Source organism: Terrapene carolina, unplaced genomic scaffold (assembly GCF_002925995.2).
Source record: "Terrapene carolina triunguis isolate 2854851 unplaced genomic scaffold, T_m_triunguis-2.0 Scaffold193, whole genome shotgun sequence".
Lineage (NCBI taxonomy): Eukaryota > Metazoa > Chordata > Testudines > Emydidae > Terrapene > Terrapene triunguis.
This window is the reverse complement of record NW_020664544.1, coordinates 7,372,600-7,387,507: the sequence shown is the minus strand read 5'-3', so window position 1 is coordinate 7,387,507 and position 14,908 is coordinate 7,372,600. Positions and strand designations below refer to the sequence as shown.

The following is a 14,908-nucleotide window of genomic DNA, read 5'->3' as shown; positions in this document are numbered from 1 at the left end:
TAGGGCCCCGGTGACGCACCGCAGCAGAGCTGTGCTCGGTAAGGCCCCGGTGACGCACCGCGGCGGAGCCGTGCTCGGTAGGGCCCCAGTGACGCACCACGGCGGAGCCGTGCTCGGTAGGGCCCCAGTGACGCACCGCGGCAGAGCCGTGCTCGGTAGGGCCCCGGTCACGCACCGCGGCGGAGCCGTGCTCGGTAGGGCCCCGGTGACGCACCGCGGCGGAGCCGTGCTCGGTAGGGCCCTGGTGACGCACCGCGGCGGAGCCGTGCTCGATAGGTTGGAGGTTTAGCTGCGGGGCCTGGATGTCAGATTCGTCTCTAAATACCTTTTGAGCAGGTCATCCAGGGTCCTGGCTCGGATCTTCACCTCCGCCTTTCGCCAGCCCGGCCTGGCACTGAGCAGCGCTGAGGCGTGACGTACAAAGCGAGCAGGCGCTGTACGTTGGAAGGCTCTGTTCGGTTCTGAGCTGCCCACCCTTAGTGGAGACGTTGCCCAGTCGGGCGTGCAGTGAGGCGGGGTCTCCGAGCATGGCCCCGGAGGGCCAATACGGGGGGTGGATTTTGCCCATGTGACAAAACCCACCTTCCCACCTGGCGCCACTCCTCTGTCTTGGTAGAGAAGTCCAGGACTGAATTTCCCTTTGTCCTGCCAGCATGGTCCCCTTCAGGGCAGAGCTGGCCCTGCGGAAGCTTGCCCATGCTCAGCGGCTCAGTTCCTCTTGGCAAGGTAGGAGATGTGGAAACCCCGGCAGGGCTTCCCAGACTAGGGGCTCGCTGCTCTCGGCTGGGCTCTCGCCCGGAGGCAGGGAGACGTTCGGCACAGAAGGGTCTAGTATAGCTCGTCTCAGCACTCAGGGAGTTGGAACAGGGATCTCAGCCCTCTGCTCGCCCCTCGCTGGGCAAACCCACTGGAGGAAGGGCCCCGATGGGTCATTCGAAGCCATGGGTGGTCCCTTCGAGGCCCTGTCTCCACTGAGCTCCCAGATCCCCTTCCCAGACCAGCACGGAGGTCGTTGCCAGGTTTCCAGGGGGCATATCCGGGAGCAGGGTGGTTTACAAGGTTTAGCTCTCCTGATTAAAGGCCCACCTAGAAGCCACGCTAGGTCCGTTCTGCCAAGAACCCCCGTCCAAATGTGAGCCCCGCTTCCCTGGGACAGCTTGGCCGTGGCTTGCCCGCTGGGCAGGCAGAGCCTGAGTTCTCTGCTCTAATCCCAACCGCTTTCAATACCAAGCAAGGCGCCCTCAGCTCGGCCACCACAGCTGGCTCCCAAGTGGCAGGCCCCGAACACGGCACTATCACGGGAGCTGAGCCCCTTGAAAGGCTCAAGCTGGTTCTTAATTGCCCCTCCCTAAACCAGGCTGCCCCCGGGAGCCATCCCCCGCTCAGTGGAGACCCACGGGCCAACAGCAGCAATTGATCCTGCCTCTTCTTTGGGTGGGGAACCTCCCCTCCGACCCACCTTGGCTAAAAGTTGCCCTGATCTTGCCACGATGGTAGCACAGTTCCCTTCATCTGCCCTGTCTGCTCTAGAGATACAACTGCCCCCCCCCCCCCCCCCCACAACCCCGTTTTGTTCCGGAGTGTAGACGGGACCTCAGGCTTGTTTTCTAGCCGCGCTATGGCACCGCTCTAACCCAGTTCCAAAACGCTGGCCGAAACCCATCTCCGCTCCGCAATGCAGTCCCGGTGTAGCCGGCCCAGGGACCAGCCGTCTGGAACTGTCACCTGGACATGGCTGTATCGGTAGGACCCTTCGACTGTCTGATGTACCAGTAACCAGAGGCCCTGTTCACCCTCACCCTGCACCTCGCGCAGTCATTTGGGTGTAAAATGCTACCGGATCAGACCAGGCCTGTTTCACACCCTCAGTGCACCCGTGCAAACGACTGGCACGGGGGAGTCGGGCCCGTCCGATCTCAGCACCTGAATACAGCTGAGCCCCCTCTGCCCAAGTAAAGCCAAACTCTGTTCTCAACTGTGTTGGAATCCAACACTGATCCTAGAGATCGGGGGGAAGAGAGGGGGGAATGTTTCGCCTTTCTGCTCGTAAAACCCTCCAGTCTTAAAGAAATGGAGAGAAGAAAAGCATTTTCCCCTTGGTCACATTGTTCCTCATCATGGTAATGAGTTTCTTTATTTTGGGGGGGGAGGGCAGTGAGCCACCCCCACCCCTTTGCAGTCTGTCTCGGTTGCAGTATGGGGGTGTCAAGTTTCTGCCAGGGCACTGTTCTTCATTCATTTGCAAAAAACAAGCCATGACTCCATTGGACACCTGTAAGTGTTTGTCCATGGGTGGATTGTGTCCCATGGTCTCGTTTCTGAGTTTCACACCGTCTCGGCAGTATTACGTTGTTGGGGGTGGTCTGTGCCGTTTTTGTTGTTCCTGTCCCCTGGACGCTGCAAGATGCCACCACCCCCCTCCGGGGTGGGAACTGTTTCTGTCTGAGGGTTTGGTTTTGGTTTTCTGGTTTTTTGCCCTGCTCTCTGTCTCGCTCTCGCTATGGTTTTCAGTTGAGTATTTTGTAATCTGTTACAATGTTTGTCCTTGTGTAAATAAAACTGTTTCTGGCAATACCCGCTGGTGGCGCTGGCGTGCGTGGGTTTGTTTGGGGTTGTACCTTTCTGCCTAGCCTGCCAGGGCCCGAACGGACCAGCCCTGAGTTTCACTTCCGTTAAGGCTCCCGCAGCGGAGTTGGGGGCCGCCCTTGGATTTTGATTACTGGCCTGATTTTCAGAGGCTTCCCGTAGCATAAAGGGGATATGACGGCCCTTTATGCTGTCAGAAAGAGGCTGTGGGGCAACTCGCTGGGTCGGAAGGCTGGTCTAGTCGGTAGGACACTGGAAGGCACTCCAGCCACCTGGGTGCTCGTCCCGGCTCTGCCCCAGATGCCGTGTGGACTGGGGCACGTCCTGGCTGGGCCTCAGTTTCCCACCTGATACTGCCCTCGCTCCCACAGGGGTTGGGGCTTGGTTAATGAGTAGAGGCACTACAGGGATGGCAGCCTTCGAAGTGCCAAAGCCACACCCACAAATGACTCGCCCTGGAAAGGCTTTAAAGGCCCCTGGTGTACATGATTCTCTAAGCTCCGTGGTGTGGGAAGCAAAGTGTTTCCAGTTCTCCATGGGAGGGACCACCCCTCTGGCAGGGGCCTGAACTGCATGATGGTCCAGGGCTGGTTCTTTAGAAGAGTTTTGTAGAGAACGACCCAGACCCGGAAATGGGATGCGTTGCTAGCAGAAAACCAGCCCCCTTTGCACTGGCTGGGGAATTCCATGTGCACTGCCTGTTCCGGTGGGGTAGCGGGGAGCCTTTGCCCCTCATCACGGCCAGCTCCTCCAGACGGGGCGACGCTCCCCGCCCCTTCAAATCCCCGCCCAGCGGTGGGGAGGATGAAGGGCGGCTCACTTTGAATGAGGTGCCGGGGGTCACACGGGCAGTTACAGGGTCCTTTATTTGGGTCTCAACACCAGGAATAAATACGCGCCGCCAGCACTTGGCCGTTACCCTGTAGCACCTGGGCGCCCCAGTCACGGACCAGGCCCCCGCTGTGCTAGGTGCTGGACAAACACATGACTGAACACTCCCCCCCTCCCCACACACAATCTTCCCTCCCTCCCCCTAAGGTTTCAAGTCACAGAGGATTTGCAATGACACGGACAATGTACGTGAACAGAAGCATTTTAGCTACAGCCTGGGAGTGCCGCTACCACCAGAGGGAGGCTGGCCTGTGGCCTTGTCACTCAAGGCCTTTGGCCCTGTCACGCCTAAGTGATGAGACGTTGCTTGGGTCACCGTGACCTTGTCCAACACCTTGGCCTTGTCTCCGCCAGCACGACTGATCCCTGGTATCCAGCTAGTCTGCACCAGCACTTACGTTGCTCGTTTCCTGGCAGTGTGGCCTAGTGGCTAGAGAGTGACTGGAGATTCAGGAGCCCTGGGTTCCATTCCCAGCCCTGCCACTAGTCTGCTGGGTAACCTTGGGCAAGTCACTTCATGGCTCCGGGCCTCAGTTTCCCTAGCTCGAAAAATGGGGATGATGACTTGGCCTTTTATAAAATGCTCTAGCAAAGCGCTAGATCAGGGGTAGGCAACCTATGGCACACGTGTGCCGAAGGCCGCACACGAGCTGATTTTCAGTGGCACTCACACTGCCCGGGTCCTGGCCACCGGTCTGGGGGGCTCTGCATTTTAATTTAATTTTAAATGAAGCTTCTTAAACATTTTAAAAACCTTATTTACTTTACATACAACAATAGTTTAGTTATATATTAAAGACTTATAGAAAGAGACCGTCTAAAAACGTTTAAAGTATTACTGGCACGCGAAACCTTAAATTAGAGTGACTAAATGAAGACTCGGCACACCACTTCTGAAAGGTTGCCGACCCCTGCGCTAGATGTTAGTCTAGAGACTATGGCTGGACAGACGCAACGTATTAAACAATCACATTGGAAGCAGCTAAAGGATGAGGACTAGCCAGCATGGATTTGTCAAGAACAAATCATGCCAAACCAACCTCATTTCCTTCTTCGAAGGGTCCTGGCCTAGTGAACAGCGAGGGCGCATTAGACATGATACATATTGATTTTAGAAAGGCTTTTGACACAGTCATGCATGACAGTCTCGTAAGCAAACTAGGGAGATGTGGGCTAGATGAAATTACTAGACGGTGGGTGCAAAGCTGGTTAAAAGCCTGGAGACAAAGAGTAGTTATCAATGGCTTGCTGTCAAACTGGGAGGATGTATAGTGGGGGCCTGCAGGCATCTGTCCTGGGGCCAGTACCAATGACTCTGATAGTGGAGTGCAGCGTATGCTTATAAAAGTTGCAGCTGACACTAAGCTGGGGGGGGGGGCAAGCACTTTGGAGGACAGGCTTAGAATTCAAAAGGACCTTGTTAAATCAGTGACCTTGACCTGAACTCAACAAGCTGAAATTCAATAAAGACAAGTGCAAAGTACTTCACTTAGGACGGAAAAAAGCCAGTGCACAAGTACAAAATGGGGAGTAGCGGGCTAGGTGGTCGTCCTGCTGAAAAGCAGCTGGGATCTGCAGTGAATCACCAATTGAATATGAAGCAACCATCTGCTGCAGCTGTGAAAAAAGTGACTATATTCTGGGCTGTAGGAACAGGAGAGTCGTATGGAAGACACGGGAGGTAACTGTCCTGCTCTACCCGGCGCTGCCGAGGTCTCAGCTGGAGCACTGCGTCCCGTTTTGGGGGCCACGCTTCAAGAAAGATGTGGTCAAACCGGACAGAATCCAGAGGAGAGCAACAAAAATGCTCAAAGGTTTAGAAAACCTGACCTGTGAGGCAAGGGTAAAAAAAAAAACCTGGGCAAGTTTAGTCTTGAGAAAAGAAGACTGAGGGGGACCTGATAACAGCCTGCAAATAGGTTAAGGCCGGTTACAAAGAGGATGAGGAATCCATTGTTCTCCATGTCCACTGAAGGTAGGACAAGAAGCGAGGGGCTTGATCTGCAGCCAGGGAGATGGTTAGATATTAGGAAAAGCTTTCGAACTCTCAGGGTAGTGAAGCTCTGGAACAGGCTTCCAAAGGAGGTTGTGGAGCCCCCATCACTGGAGGTTTTTAAGAACAGGTTGGACAAACGCCTGTCCGAGATGGTCTAGATGTGCTTGGTCCTCTCTGAGCACAGGTGGCTGGACTAGAATCAGTGTTTCTCAATGCCCGGTTCATGGACTGGTGCCAGTCCCTGTGAGCTCCCTGCCTCTAGGAAGGCAGCAAGATGGTCCCTGGTATCAAAAAGGCTGAGAAATACTGGACTAGATGACCTCTTGAGGTCCCTTCCAGACCCACATTTCTATGAGCCTATAGCAGTAGCAGTGCAGCTGGAGAATAGAGAACCACATTTTCTAGTGCAGATGCACCCACTGCATCCACACACAACTGTCCCAAGCATTGGGCTGGTGTGATGCCCAGGACACGGTCTTCAGTACCAGCCAGAACAGTTTCTCTGCACTCCGGACCGGAAGCTACCAATGTTGGAGCTAAAGGGGTCCAGCTGGTCCTCCAAACAGCCCACCTTGCAACACACTGCCTTGTGTCCGGAGCTTACCCAAGAGCCCTTGTTCCCAGCACAGATAAACCTCCTTGGTGCTAATGCTCAAGGGGACAGACGCAAGCCACTGGTTTATTTGGATCCTTCTAGCGTGAGGGCCCCTGTCTAAGCCAGAGGAGAACCTGCGTTAGCCAACGCAGGGCTAAGTAACTGCTTTCCAGCAAGGCGTTCTAGCCAATGCAATCCTCCTCTCGCCCAGAGCCAGCTGCTCTCACGCACAGCCGCACTGACGCGCAGGGGGCTGGACCAGCAGACGGGAGAACAGAATTTGGCCTGTGTTGCAACTAGTGACGTTGGAAGCTGGGAGGATGGATGCTGCTACTTGCCGGGAGGTCTAGTTTACGTGTATGCGGGTAGTTCCAGCCATGCCCCCTAGGGTGAGTGACCCGCCATCTGTCTGGCTCACTGATGCACTGGACGTGCTACTCGGAGTGTGGCCGGGTCTGCGTGAGAGGGAGCGACCGCACCAGCCACGGAACAAGCGCCACCACCACCCATGGGAAGCTGGCGTATTTCAGAAAGTTCAGGCCGTACCACAGGACGATGTTTTCCGGCTGCCCCACGTCGTTCAGGCCCTGAAGGGCGGCGAGGGCCAGGCCAGCGCCCACGGCTCGCTGCTTCCAGCCGGGTCTCTCGTCCCTCAGCTGGGTGTAGAGGGAGGAGTGGGTGGCCAGCCCCAGGCCCGCGGCAGAGGCTGTGTCTCGGCACAGCGACGCGAAGGGCCTCGTGTCTACGCGGATCCACTCCAGGTTCAAGCACCACTTAGTGGCCAGGTGAATCGACCTAGACGAGCGGTGGAGAAATGTCAGCGCCTGACAGCTCTTCACGAAGAGCCCTGGCAGTAACGGAGCGGCCCTGCCGCCCCAGCTCTGAGCTTGTCAGCCCTGAGGAACGGGCCAGCCCTCCTGTGAGTGATTCAGGGGGACCGCTGGAGTCCACATTGAACCCGGGCCTTAGGGCAGTGCTAGGGAGGGGCTCTGGGGTCATAAAAGGTCCAGAGGGTAACCGGCCCTTTAAGAGGGTGCAGGGTTCTGTGAACCTATGACTGATTCTGCTGGCCCTTGCTGGGACTAGGGAGAAATTCCTGAGACCAGGTGAGGGGCCCCCAGCTGACCTTCCTGAGCGGCAGAGCCAGTGCCAGGGGGCTGAGGGCTAGGAGATCAGCGGAGTGGCTAGCTGAATGACCCTGCTGCCCTGAAGAGCCAGAGCTGGATGGCTGAAAAGGGCTGAGCTGTTGGTCTGTGTTCTGAATAAATTATGCCCAGAGGTGGCTCCTTGAACTGGGCCAGGAGAGAGCTGCGCTCTTCTCAGGCCTGGCCCAAGGGGATGCTGAGGCAGACACACCGGTGGTGCGCGGGGTGGCCCGGGCAGGGGCCCCTTGTCGCCGCTCCCCAAGGCACTTTCCAAGAGTGTGGGTGTTATCCCGGTCCCTGGGCATGTTCTCTCTTGGGCAATTCTGCCTCCCTCAGCCGGAGTGACTGTAGAATCTGCTGTGTCCCACCCAGAGGAAGGGTGGGGTTCCTGTGCATAAAGCCCCAGGGGAAGGAAGATGCCACAGGACGGGACGTTGCCAGTAACCTGAGGAGTGAGAACCCGGAGCGTTTGTCTGCTCAGGTCCTGCAGCCGGTCAGGCCATGCTGGGCCTGGGTGTCTCCGATCGGGAAGCCGTGCAAAGGGACCCTCTTCCCATGAGCTCACCAGTCGATGTCCACGCCAAGAGCGACCATGCTCCAGTGCAGCCCAATGGCGCTCAGCAGCAGGGCCAGCGAAGTGGCAAGGTAGAAACTCAGCTTCCTCTCTGCTGGGACGCAGGCCTCCAGCATCCAGCCCAGGACGGCTCCTAGGCAGCAAAGAGACACAGGGCAGAGGGGCAGGGAGTCTTGGCAGGCAGCAGCCTGAGGACTGGGAGGGTGAGGAAGGGGCTGTAGCTTGATGCTGCCCGGCAGTGAGGGAGGAGGGTGCTGGCCACGGGGGGGAAGAGGGCTCCGACGCCACCAGCTGAGCAGGTCCTGAGTGGATTCCCACTGCCTGGGTCAGCTGGGGCTCCAGCTGACAGCTCACACAGGGAGGGGTCAGCGTAACCCACTGCCTGCCATGGGGAGCAAGGGCCGGTGGGGCTGTTCTGGCCACAGAGGGTGGGCTCAGAGAGGGGAGGGTTAGCGGACACTTAGGGCCCATCAGCCCCAAGCGGATGATTGCAGTGACCTACCCGAGCCTGATGGCAGTTGGATGCGCCCCAGCGGGAGAGGCACAAGTCTCCCACCTGGGCTGCCTCCCCTCCCATGAGACCCCGGTGGCTACCCTCCACCCTGGGGCTTAACGCAGGCTCACGGCAAGGCTGCAGGCTAACTTGGCCAGACCAGTGCGACTGGGGCCAGATCACATGGAAACCGAGTATAGAAGCCGTGCTGGGACCTGGGCCAGCCACGATGGCCTGCCAAGCAGCTCGGCTAGCACAGCCCCCAGCCCAGATGGGGGCCAGTGTCTGAATGCAGTCCCCACCTCCTTTCCTCTGGGTGACAGCCAGACAGCCTCCTCCCTCTGCCTGCCAGGCCCGCCAGCCTCCCCCAGATCTACTAACCAGCCACAATGCCGCCCAGCACCTGGTGGGGGAAGTGCGCCAGGATGAAGATGCGCGAGAGGCCCACAGCCAGCAGGAGGAGAAAGTAGACCATGAAGGGGGTTAGCTTCACCAGCCGGCTGTTGGGGGGGGGGGAAGGAATGGGAGTTATACAGCTGGGTGGGAAAAGACACAAGCCCTCCTGCCTGCCAAGCACAAGGGGTAGCTCTGTCACCTCAGCATTACCAGTCCAGCTACCCCACCCTACTGATCCGTCCAGGTACGTACCACCGGGGTACCTGAGCACTGCACGGCTCAGTCCTGGTCACCAGCGAGTCTGATCCCCTTTGTCCTGCACCGTGAGCAGTCACTTGCACTGTGACCGCCGGTCTGAACGCTCTGTGCTGGCGGGAGTGACCGGGGGAGGTACAGGGCGCTGGAGAACTGGGGCAAAAACGCTTAGACGCGAGGCAAAAAAAGATAGTCGAAGGGGAGCCGAAAACTGCAACAGAACAGGGTGAATTTTTTTGCAGAGATTTTTCTTGGGTTTGTGGGAACTTCCCCCAATTTTTTTCAGAGGATTGTTTCCCTTTTTGCAATAGTTGCTCACAGCGGGACAGGGGCGCGTGGCCAAAGTCCAAGCGCTACATTTCCTGGAAATTGTCCCATTTAGATGGGGCGCGTGGCCAAAGTCCAAGCGCTACATTTCCTGGAAATTGCCCCATTTAGATGGGACCCTGCCCATTTTTGCCAGGGGCTTCCCAGTCGCTCACTAAAACCCTGTCTTGGGCCCCAAGCCAGCAAAACATGAAGGCCCAGCTTTGGAAGGGATTTCGGTGATGCTGCGCTCAGTGCTGCGATGCCCAACTGATTTAGGAGCCTTACGGCTCGTTTTCAAAGGGGGTCTAGGCACTTCGCCCAGGCTTAAGGCTCCTAAATCAGTTGGGCGTTGCACCACTGAGCGCAGCAATGCCTAAATACCGTTAAATATCTGGGCCTTAAGCCCTTGGTTAAGTCCGTCCCTGCTCAGCAAAGCTCTTATGCACATGCTTAGCTGTAGATGCACGTTTAAGTAGATTGAAGTGCTCAGTGAACAGCTAGGCACATGTATAAATGCTTTGCTGACTAGGGACCGCCTGCTGAATCGGGGCTTAGTTGAATAATACAATTAGCTAACATGGTATTAAGCCCCTCCTAGCACCTAGTGAAGACAGGGTTTAACACCTTTCAGACATGTTGGGTTTGACTATGACTAGCTGTGACAGATGCAATGCTTCGGAAGCATGGAATATAGCATCATCGCTCTCCCATGAGGCCAGGAAAACAATCGCTAGGCAGCCGATAAAGATACACGATAGTTTCGGAATATTCCATCTGTCACATCTCAATATAATCGTCTTTGAACATTCTGTGCTTCCAACGCTTTGCATCGCTCACCCCAGCCATCGCATTTTTAGACACCCCGGGGGCTGATTCTTCACTGGCCTGCACAACACAAGCTGGGTGTGAGATGCTACCAGAGCTGAATGGCCGTGCTTTCTACCTGCTTTGCACGTATATGTAAAGGATGACACAACATTGGGGGCAATGAAAACTCAGGCCCTGGGGGCCTGATCCTGATCGGGGGTCTCAGGACACTACAATAACACTAATTAGAAGTATAACCGATAGGGTAATAGTTGTACCCATTGGAATAGGACATGCCGCAGGCTAGATCTGTGCAGCGTGGCTCAGCTGTGTTACGACAGCCTCCATGCAAATGCCCACCCCACCAATAATGGGGTGTCGGGGAACTGTCCGCCCCAGGGCCCCTGCGGTACCTACCTAGTGGAGTGTCGGGATGCCAATGCCGTGAGAGCAGTGACGATAGGCCACAAGGCTGCCCCTGTGATCATGCAATGGCCGGAGGGGCTACCTGCGTAAAGGGAACATGAGGGGTTAAATATTTTTCCTGCCTGTCTCTGTGAGAGGATAGTTAGGATCTGGAGGTAGCATGGCCTAGCGGGTAGGGCACTGAGAACCAGGAGATCTGGATTCTGTTTCCAGCTCTGCCACTGGCCTGCAGGGGGACCATGTGCCTCAGTTTCCCCATCTATGAAACAAGAGAGAATGACACTGACCTCCTTTGTAAGGTGCTGTGAGATCTACTGATGACATGTGCCAGGAAAGAGCTAAGTGTTAGTCGGCTGCTTGTGGAAGGAAGGGTTACTGACCTGTTTGGCAAGAGTGTTTGTAACCAAAAGTCACACAGCCAGTCTGGCCCCCAGTAAGATCCATCAGCCTGTGCAGAAACCACCCCTGCTAGGGCCTCCTGGCCAGATCCTCAGCTGGTGAAAACTGGAGTAGCTCCCCAACAGAGGGGCTGGCCCTCAGTCTTATTCTCTGTTCACCTAACACCAGAGTAAACAGGGAGTAGCTTCAGGGAAGTGGCTAGCGTTACCCTGGCATGAGAGGGGAACTGAGCCCAGAGAAGGGTGGCAGTATCAAGATTACGGTCCTATAAGATGCTGCATTCATGTTGCCTTGTTTCTATGATTTCAATCTGGGCGGACTGCTGGGTTCTGTGGCTTGTGCATTACCCTGCGCCCCCCTCACTATAATATCATGGGAGAGGGGTGGTCAAGAATGGCCTCGGGGCTCCCGCTCTTCTGGTTGCTGGCACTCACTGCATGAGTATTCACACCCCAGATGCAGGGAGAGGAAACAGAACCTTCCTTGGAGCCATCTGCCCTCGTGGGCTGGCACTCAGCCACCGGGGCAGGAGACTGGGGCGTCACGGGGCAGAAGGGAAGGAATGGTGATCCCAGGAAAAGGAGCCGGAGGCTGGACTTTCAGGGCAAGGGGGAAGCCGGGCTGGAAAGGTCAAGCAAGATTCCCCTTCATCCCACTGCCTGCTGTCAGCCAGCCGACCTTCCCGGGGATTTCCTGGCCTAGAAGCAGGCAGTGATATTTATTACTTGCCAATGTCGGTGGCACAGATTTCACTTCCCACCGTTCACTAATGTGTTCTGCTGAGAATCCCAGGCTGATTAATTGCCTTACAGCTGAGCTCTGTCTCTCCCGTGCCATGACCCCAGCTGACTGGTTACTTAAGGCTGAGGCACTGTCCGCGCTGTCCCATCCCAAAGGCCCGGACAAAGTGGGCTGAGCACAGTCAGTCCAGCAGTGCAGACAGGGCCTGCAGACGGCCACATTCTATAAATGCCCAGGGCCTGGCAATGTCCTGCTCACGGACGGCATCAGGCCACTTCCCTCTGATGACAAGTGGGAGTCGCATCAGGCCCATTTCCGCTTAGTCCTTAGAAATCAAGGTGGATCTGAGGCTGCCTCTGTGTAACTAGCCACCCAAGAGACCAGAAGGGAAGGAGCTTGTGAGTGTCCCATTAGAAATCCCCTCTGGCCTCCTTTTAGGGCTGCCTGTTACAAAATCATCAACAACAATGACCTCATCTATTGCCCTCTTCATCTGTGGATCTCAAGGCACTTTACAAAAGGAGAGTAGGAATCCTCACGGCCGTTTTACAGATGGGGAAACTGACGCACCGGGAGCTTAAGTGGGCAGGCCTTCTGTAATGTGGGGACTCGGCTTCCAGTGATGGTACAGGAGTGTCAATCCGCTGTCCTGGCCAAATTCCTATGCTGAGTGTTGCCTTCTGCTTCCCTAAACTCCTTCTGCAGTTTCAATTCAGTACCACATGCTTCACTTCCATTCCTGAACTCTTATGTAGCAATGCTATGCAATGCTACTCAGCCGCCACGTCCCCCTGACCGAACGTCAGTGGTTGGTCATGTGATTCCTGTGTATGGGCACGTGCTGAAGAGCACTTTGCAATCCTTTGGGAGGAAGGTGCTATGGGACTATAGGACACCGCCGTTAAGAGCAGTGGTACTTTCTGGAGACAGACAAGCTGAAACTTTAGCCATCTGAATAACCAACCTGGCCCTGTTTCACAGGAGACAGGGAACTGGCGAAGCAGGACTTCTTCCTTGCTGGAGAGTCCAGATTCATAGACCCACCAGAATGGCCGTTCACCAAACAAGAGCCTAGGGACAGAAAGAGGAGACGGAGCTGTGAAGGCTAAAAAACAAAAAGCCCAAGTCTCCCAGAAGCCACATCCTCTCTGGAGCCAATAGTCCCGTGGGACGCAGTTGAGGGCAAAGCCTGAGCCATGACTTAGGGTGCGTCAGGGCTGACATGTGACCTCAGTGCCAGCCAGGTCCTTTTCTCCCTCCAGAGGGCTGAGGAAGTGGGATCAGCTGATTCTGCTTCCTGGTTTTGCTAAGTCTGCCCAGTCAGCAGGCCTGTGACCACTGCACAGGGATCTCCCAGCAGCACACGGTCCCGCAGGTGAGCCAGTCTGCTCCGAGTGACACCTGAGTGACTCCACTCACGGCAGCAGTGCGACGCTCGGTCTGCACCCGCGTAACCGAGATCAGGATCTGGCTCGGCGTGCCTGCGATGGCTAGGTGCTGGGTTATGAAGCAAACGCCTGAAGGTTAAAAAAGAAGAGGAGGAGGAAGAGAGGGGAGACGAGCAGAGGAAGAGGCAGAAAGAGAGAGAGTAGAAAAGAGGAACGCAGGTAAGTAGAGGCGAGCTAGGTGATACACCTCTACCCCGATAGAACGCTGTCCTCGGGAGCCAAAAAATCGTACCGCATTATAGGTGAAACCGCGTTATATCGAACTTGCTTTGATCCGCCGGAGTGCGCAGCCCCGCCCCCCCCCGGAGCGCTGCTTTACCGCGTTATAGCCGAATTCGTGTTATATCGGGTCGCGTTATGTCGGGGTAGAGGTGTATTTATGGGCTGTGTGGGTCTGACCCATAGCCCACTGAAGTCAATGGAGTGTCTCATTGACTTTGATGGGCATAGGATCGGGCCCAGCAGAGTCAATGGACAGCCTCCCATTGATTCCTATGGGCTTTGAGTCAGTTCTAAGAGCATGTATAAAGTGAGGAGGAGCATACACGGCTTCAGACCTTCCATGGCTCTTGGCAGTGCCGGGTGCCACTGAAGTCTGAGCCTGTTGGATCCCCACACTCTTTGCTCCTTGGCTAGCACACACCTGTCCACGAGTATTAAAGTGGGGTCAGGTGGCAGGAGCAGGGCCCTGTAATCACAATGACTTTTCTAGCTGCTGTTGCAGCACTTTCCACCTGGGATCTGGAGTCACGCTGGGATCTTTCTGCCTCTGCCTTTGTCGCTAGTAATAAAGATCCCATGGCTGGGATTTAGCTGATGCATCTGTCGTGAGGCAGAAACAGGCTCCGGCTCACGCTCCCACAGTTGGGCTAATGGGAGTGGGTACTTTTAAGTGTCAATAGAACATAGGCGTGTAGGAACTGCTACAACGGATCAGACTGGTGGATCCATCCAGCTCAGTTTCCCCCCTCGGAGGGCGGCCAATTCTGGATGCTTCAGAAGAAGAAACCATGCAGTGAGCAGATTTTATTTTTTAAGGGGAAGCACATGATTCGGGAGGGAGTGGCCTTGTCTCACTCTGCTTCCTTATTGCAGGAGTAGTGACTCATGCGTCACGTAAAGGCGGTGATGCTGGGCAAGCCAGCGTGTGCCTTGCTGAACACCATAAAAACAGATCACTGGGAAGATGGGTTTCATTAGTAATAACATCCTGAGCGCATGGGTTTCTTGGTCCAGTGAGTCTGCTACCTAGGGGAGTGCAGGGGATTAAGCCCCTGGGCTGTGTACGTGTCTATTGGAATGTCTCGGAAGAGACCTTTTCTCACCATTTAGCCACTATATTGAGCCACTCAGATACTAAACCGATCCACAGCACTGCCAGCCCCACCTTCCGGTCCAGAAAATAAGCCAGGGGGAAAAAGATGATGAAGATACATTTGGGATCGGCCAGGAAGGTCACCGAAAGCCAGAACCGCTCCAGCCAGGGCGGCCCGGCCTGCAGCATCTCCGCAAACAGAACTCCGCTGCTGTACAAGGCGTCCATGGCGGCCAGGCTGAAAGGACAGGGGAGAGCGTGAGCAGGGCCCGGACCCGCGACCAGGCGCGGGCGCTGCAAGGCTGCACCTGCCGTGGCATCGGCACAACTTTAAACCCCCCCCCCCTTGTGCATAAAGTTTGTGTGACGATGTGCGTGAAGTGTGTGTGTGTGTGTGTGTGTGTGTGTGTGTCTGGGCTGAGGCAGAACAAGAGGCCGTGCTGATGGAAAAACAGGTGCCCCCTGAGAGGCAGGGAAGCCTGATACCCCTCCCCTCCATCCCTGATCCCTCTCCCTCCCCTCGGGACGGCCC

General features: G+C 56.0%; 1 protein-coding gene across 1 annotated transcript; it reads right to left on the bottom strand.

Annotated features, from left to right (window-relative positions):
- Positions 1-5,542: 5,542 nt before the first annotated feature.
- Positions 5,543-14,605, bottom strand: G6PC3 (glucose-6-phosphatase catalytic subunit 3). The gene is made up of 6 exons (XM_026654774.1): positions 14,387-14,605; positions 12,578-12,684; positions 10,465-10,555; positions 8,662-8,780; positions 7,779-7,920; positions 5,543-6,863 (listed from the first exon to the last, which is right to left on the bottom strand). Exons 1-6 carry the CDS (start codon positions 14,602-14,604, stop codon positions 6,503-6,505), a joined length of 1,038 nt encoding a protein of 345 aa, XP_026510559.1. The 5' UTR covers position 14,605; the 3' UTR covers positions 5,543-6,502.
- Positions 14,606-14,908: the final 303 nt, after the last annotated feature.

Coding starts and splice junctions, on each gene's coding strand:
- G6PC3 (XM_026654774.1), bottom strand. CDS start 14,604: ATGGACGCCTTGTACAGCAGCGGAGTTCTGTTTGCGGAGATGCTGCAG. Junction 10,556..12,577: donor CTCCTGTGAAACAGGGCCAG/GTTGGTTATTCA, acceptor CCCTTTACGCAG/GTAGCCCCTCCGGCCATTGC. Junction 6,864..7,778: donor CTTGGCGTGGACATCGACTG/GTGAGCTCATGG, acceptor CCGCTCGTCTAG/GTCGATTCACCTGGCCACTA.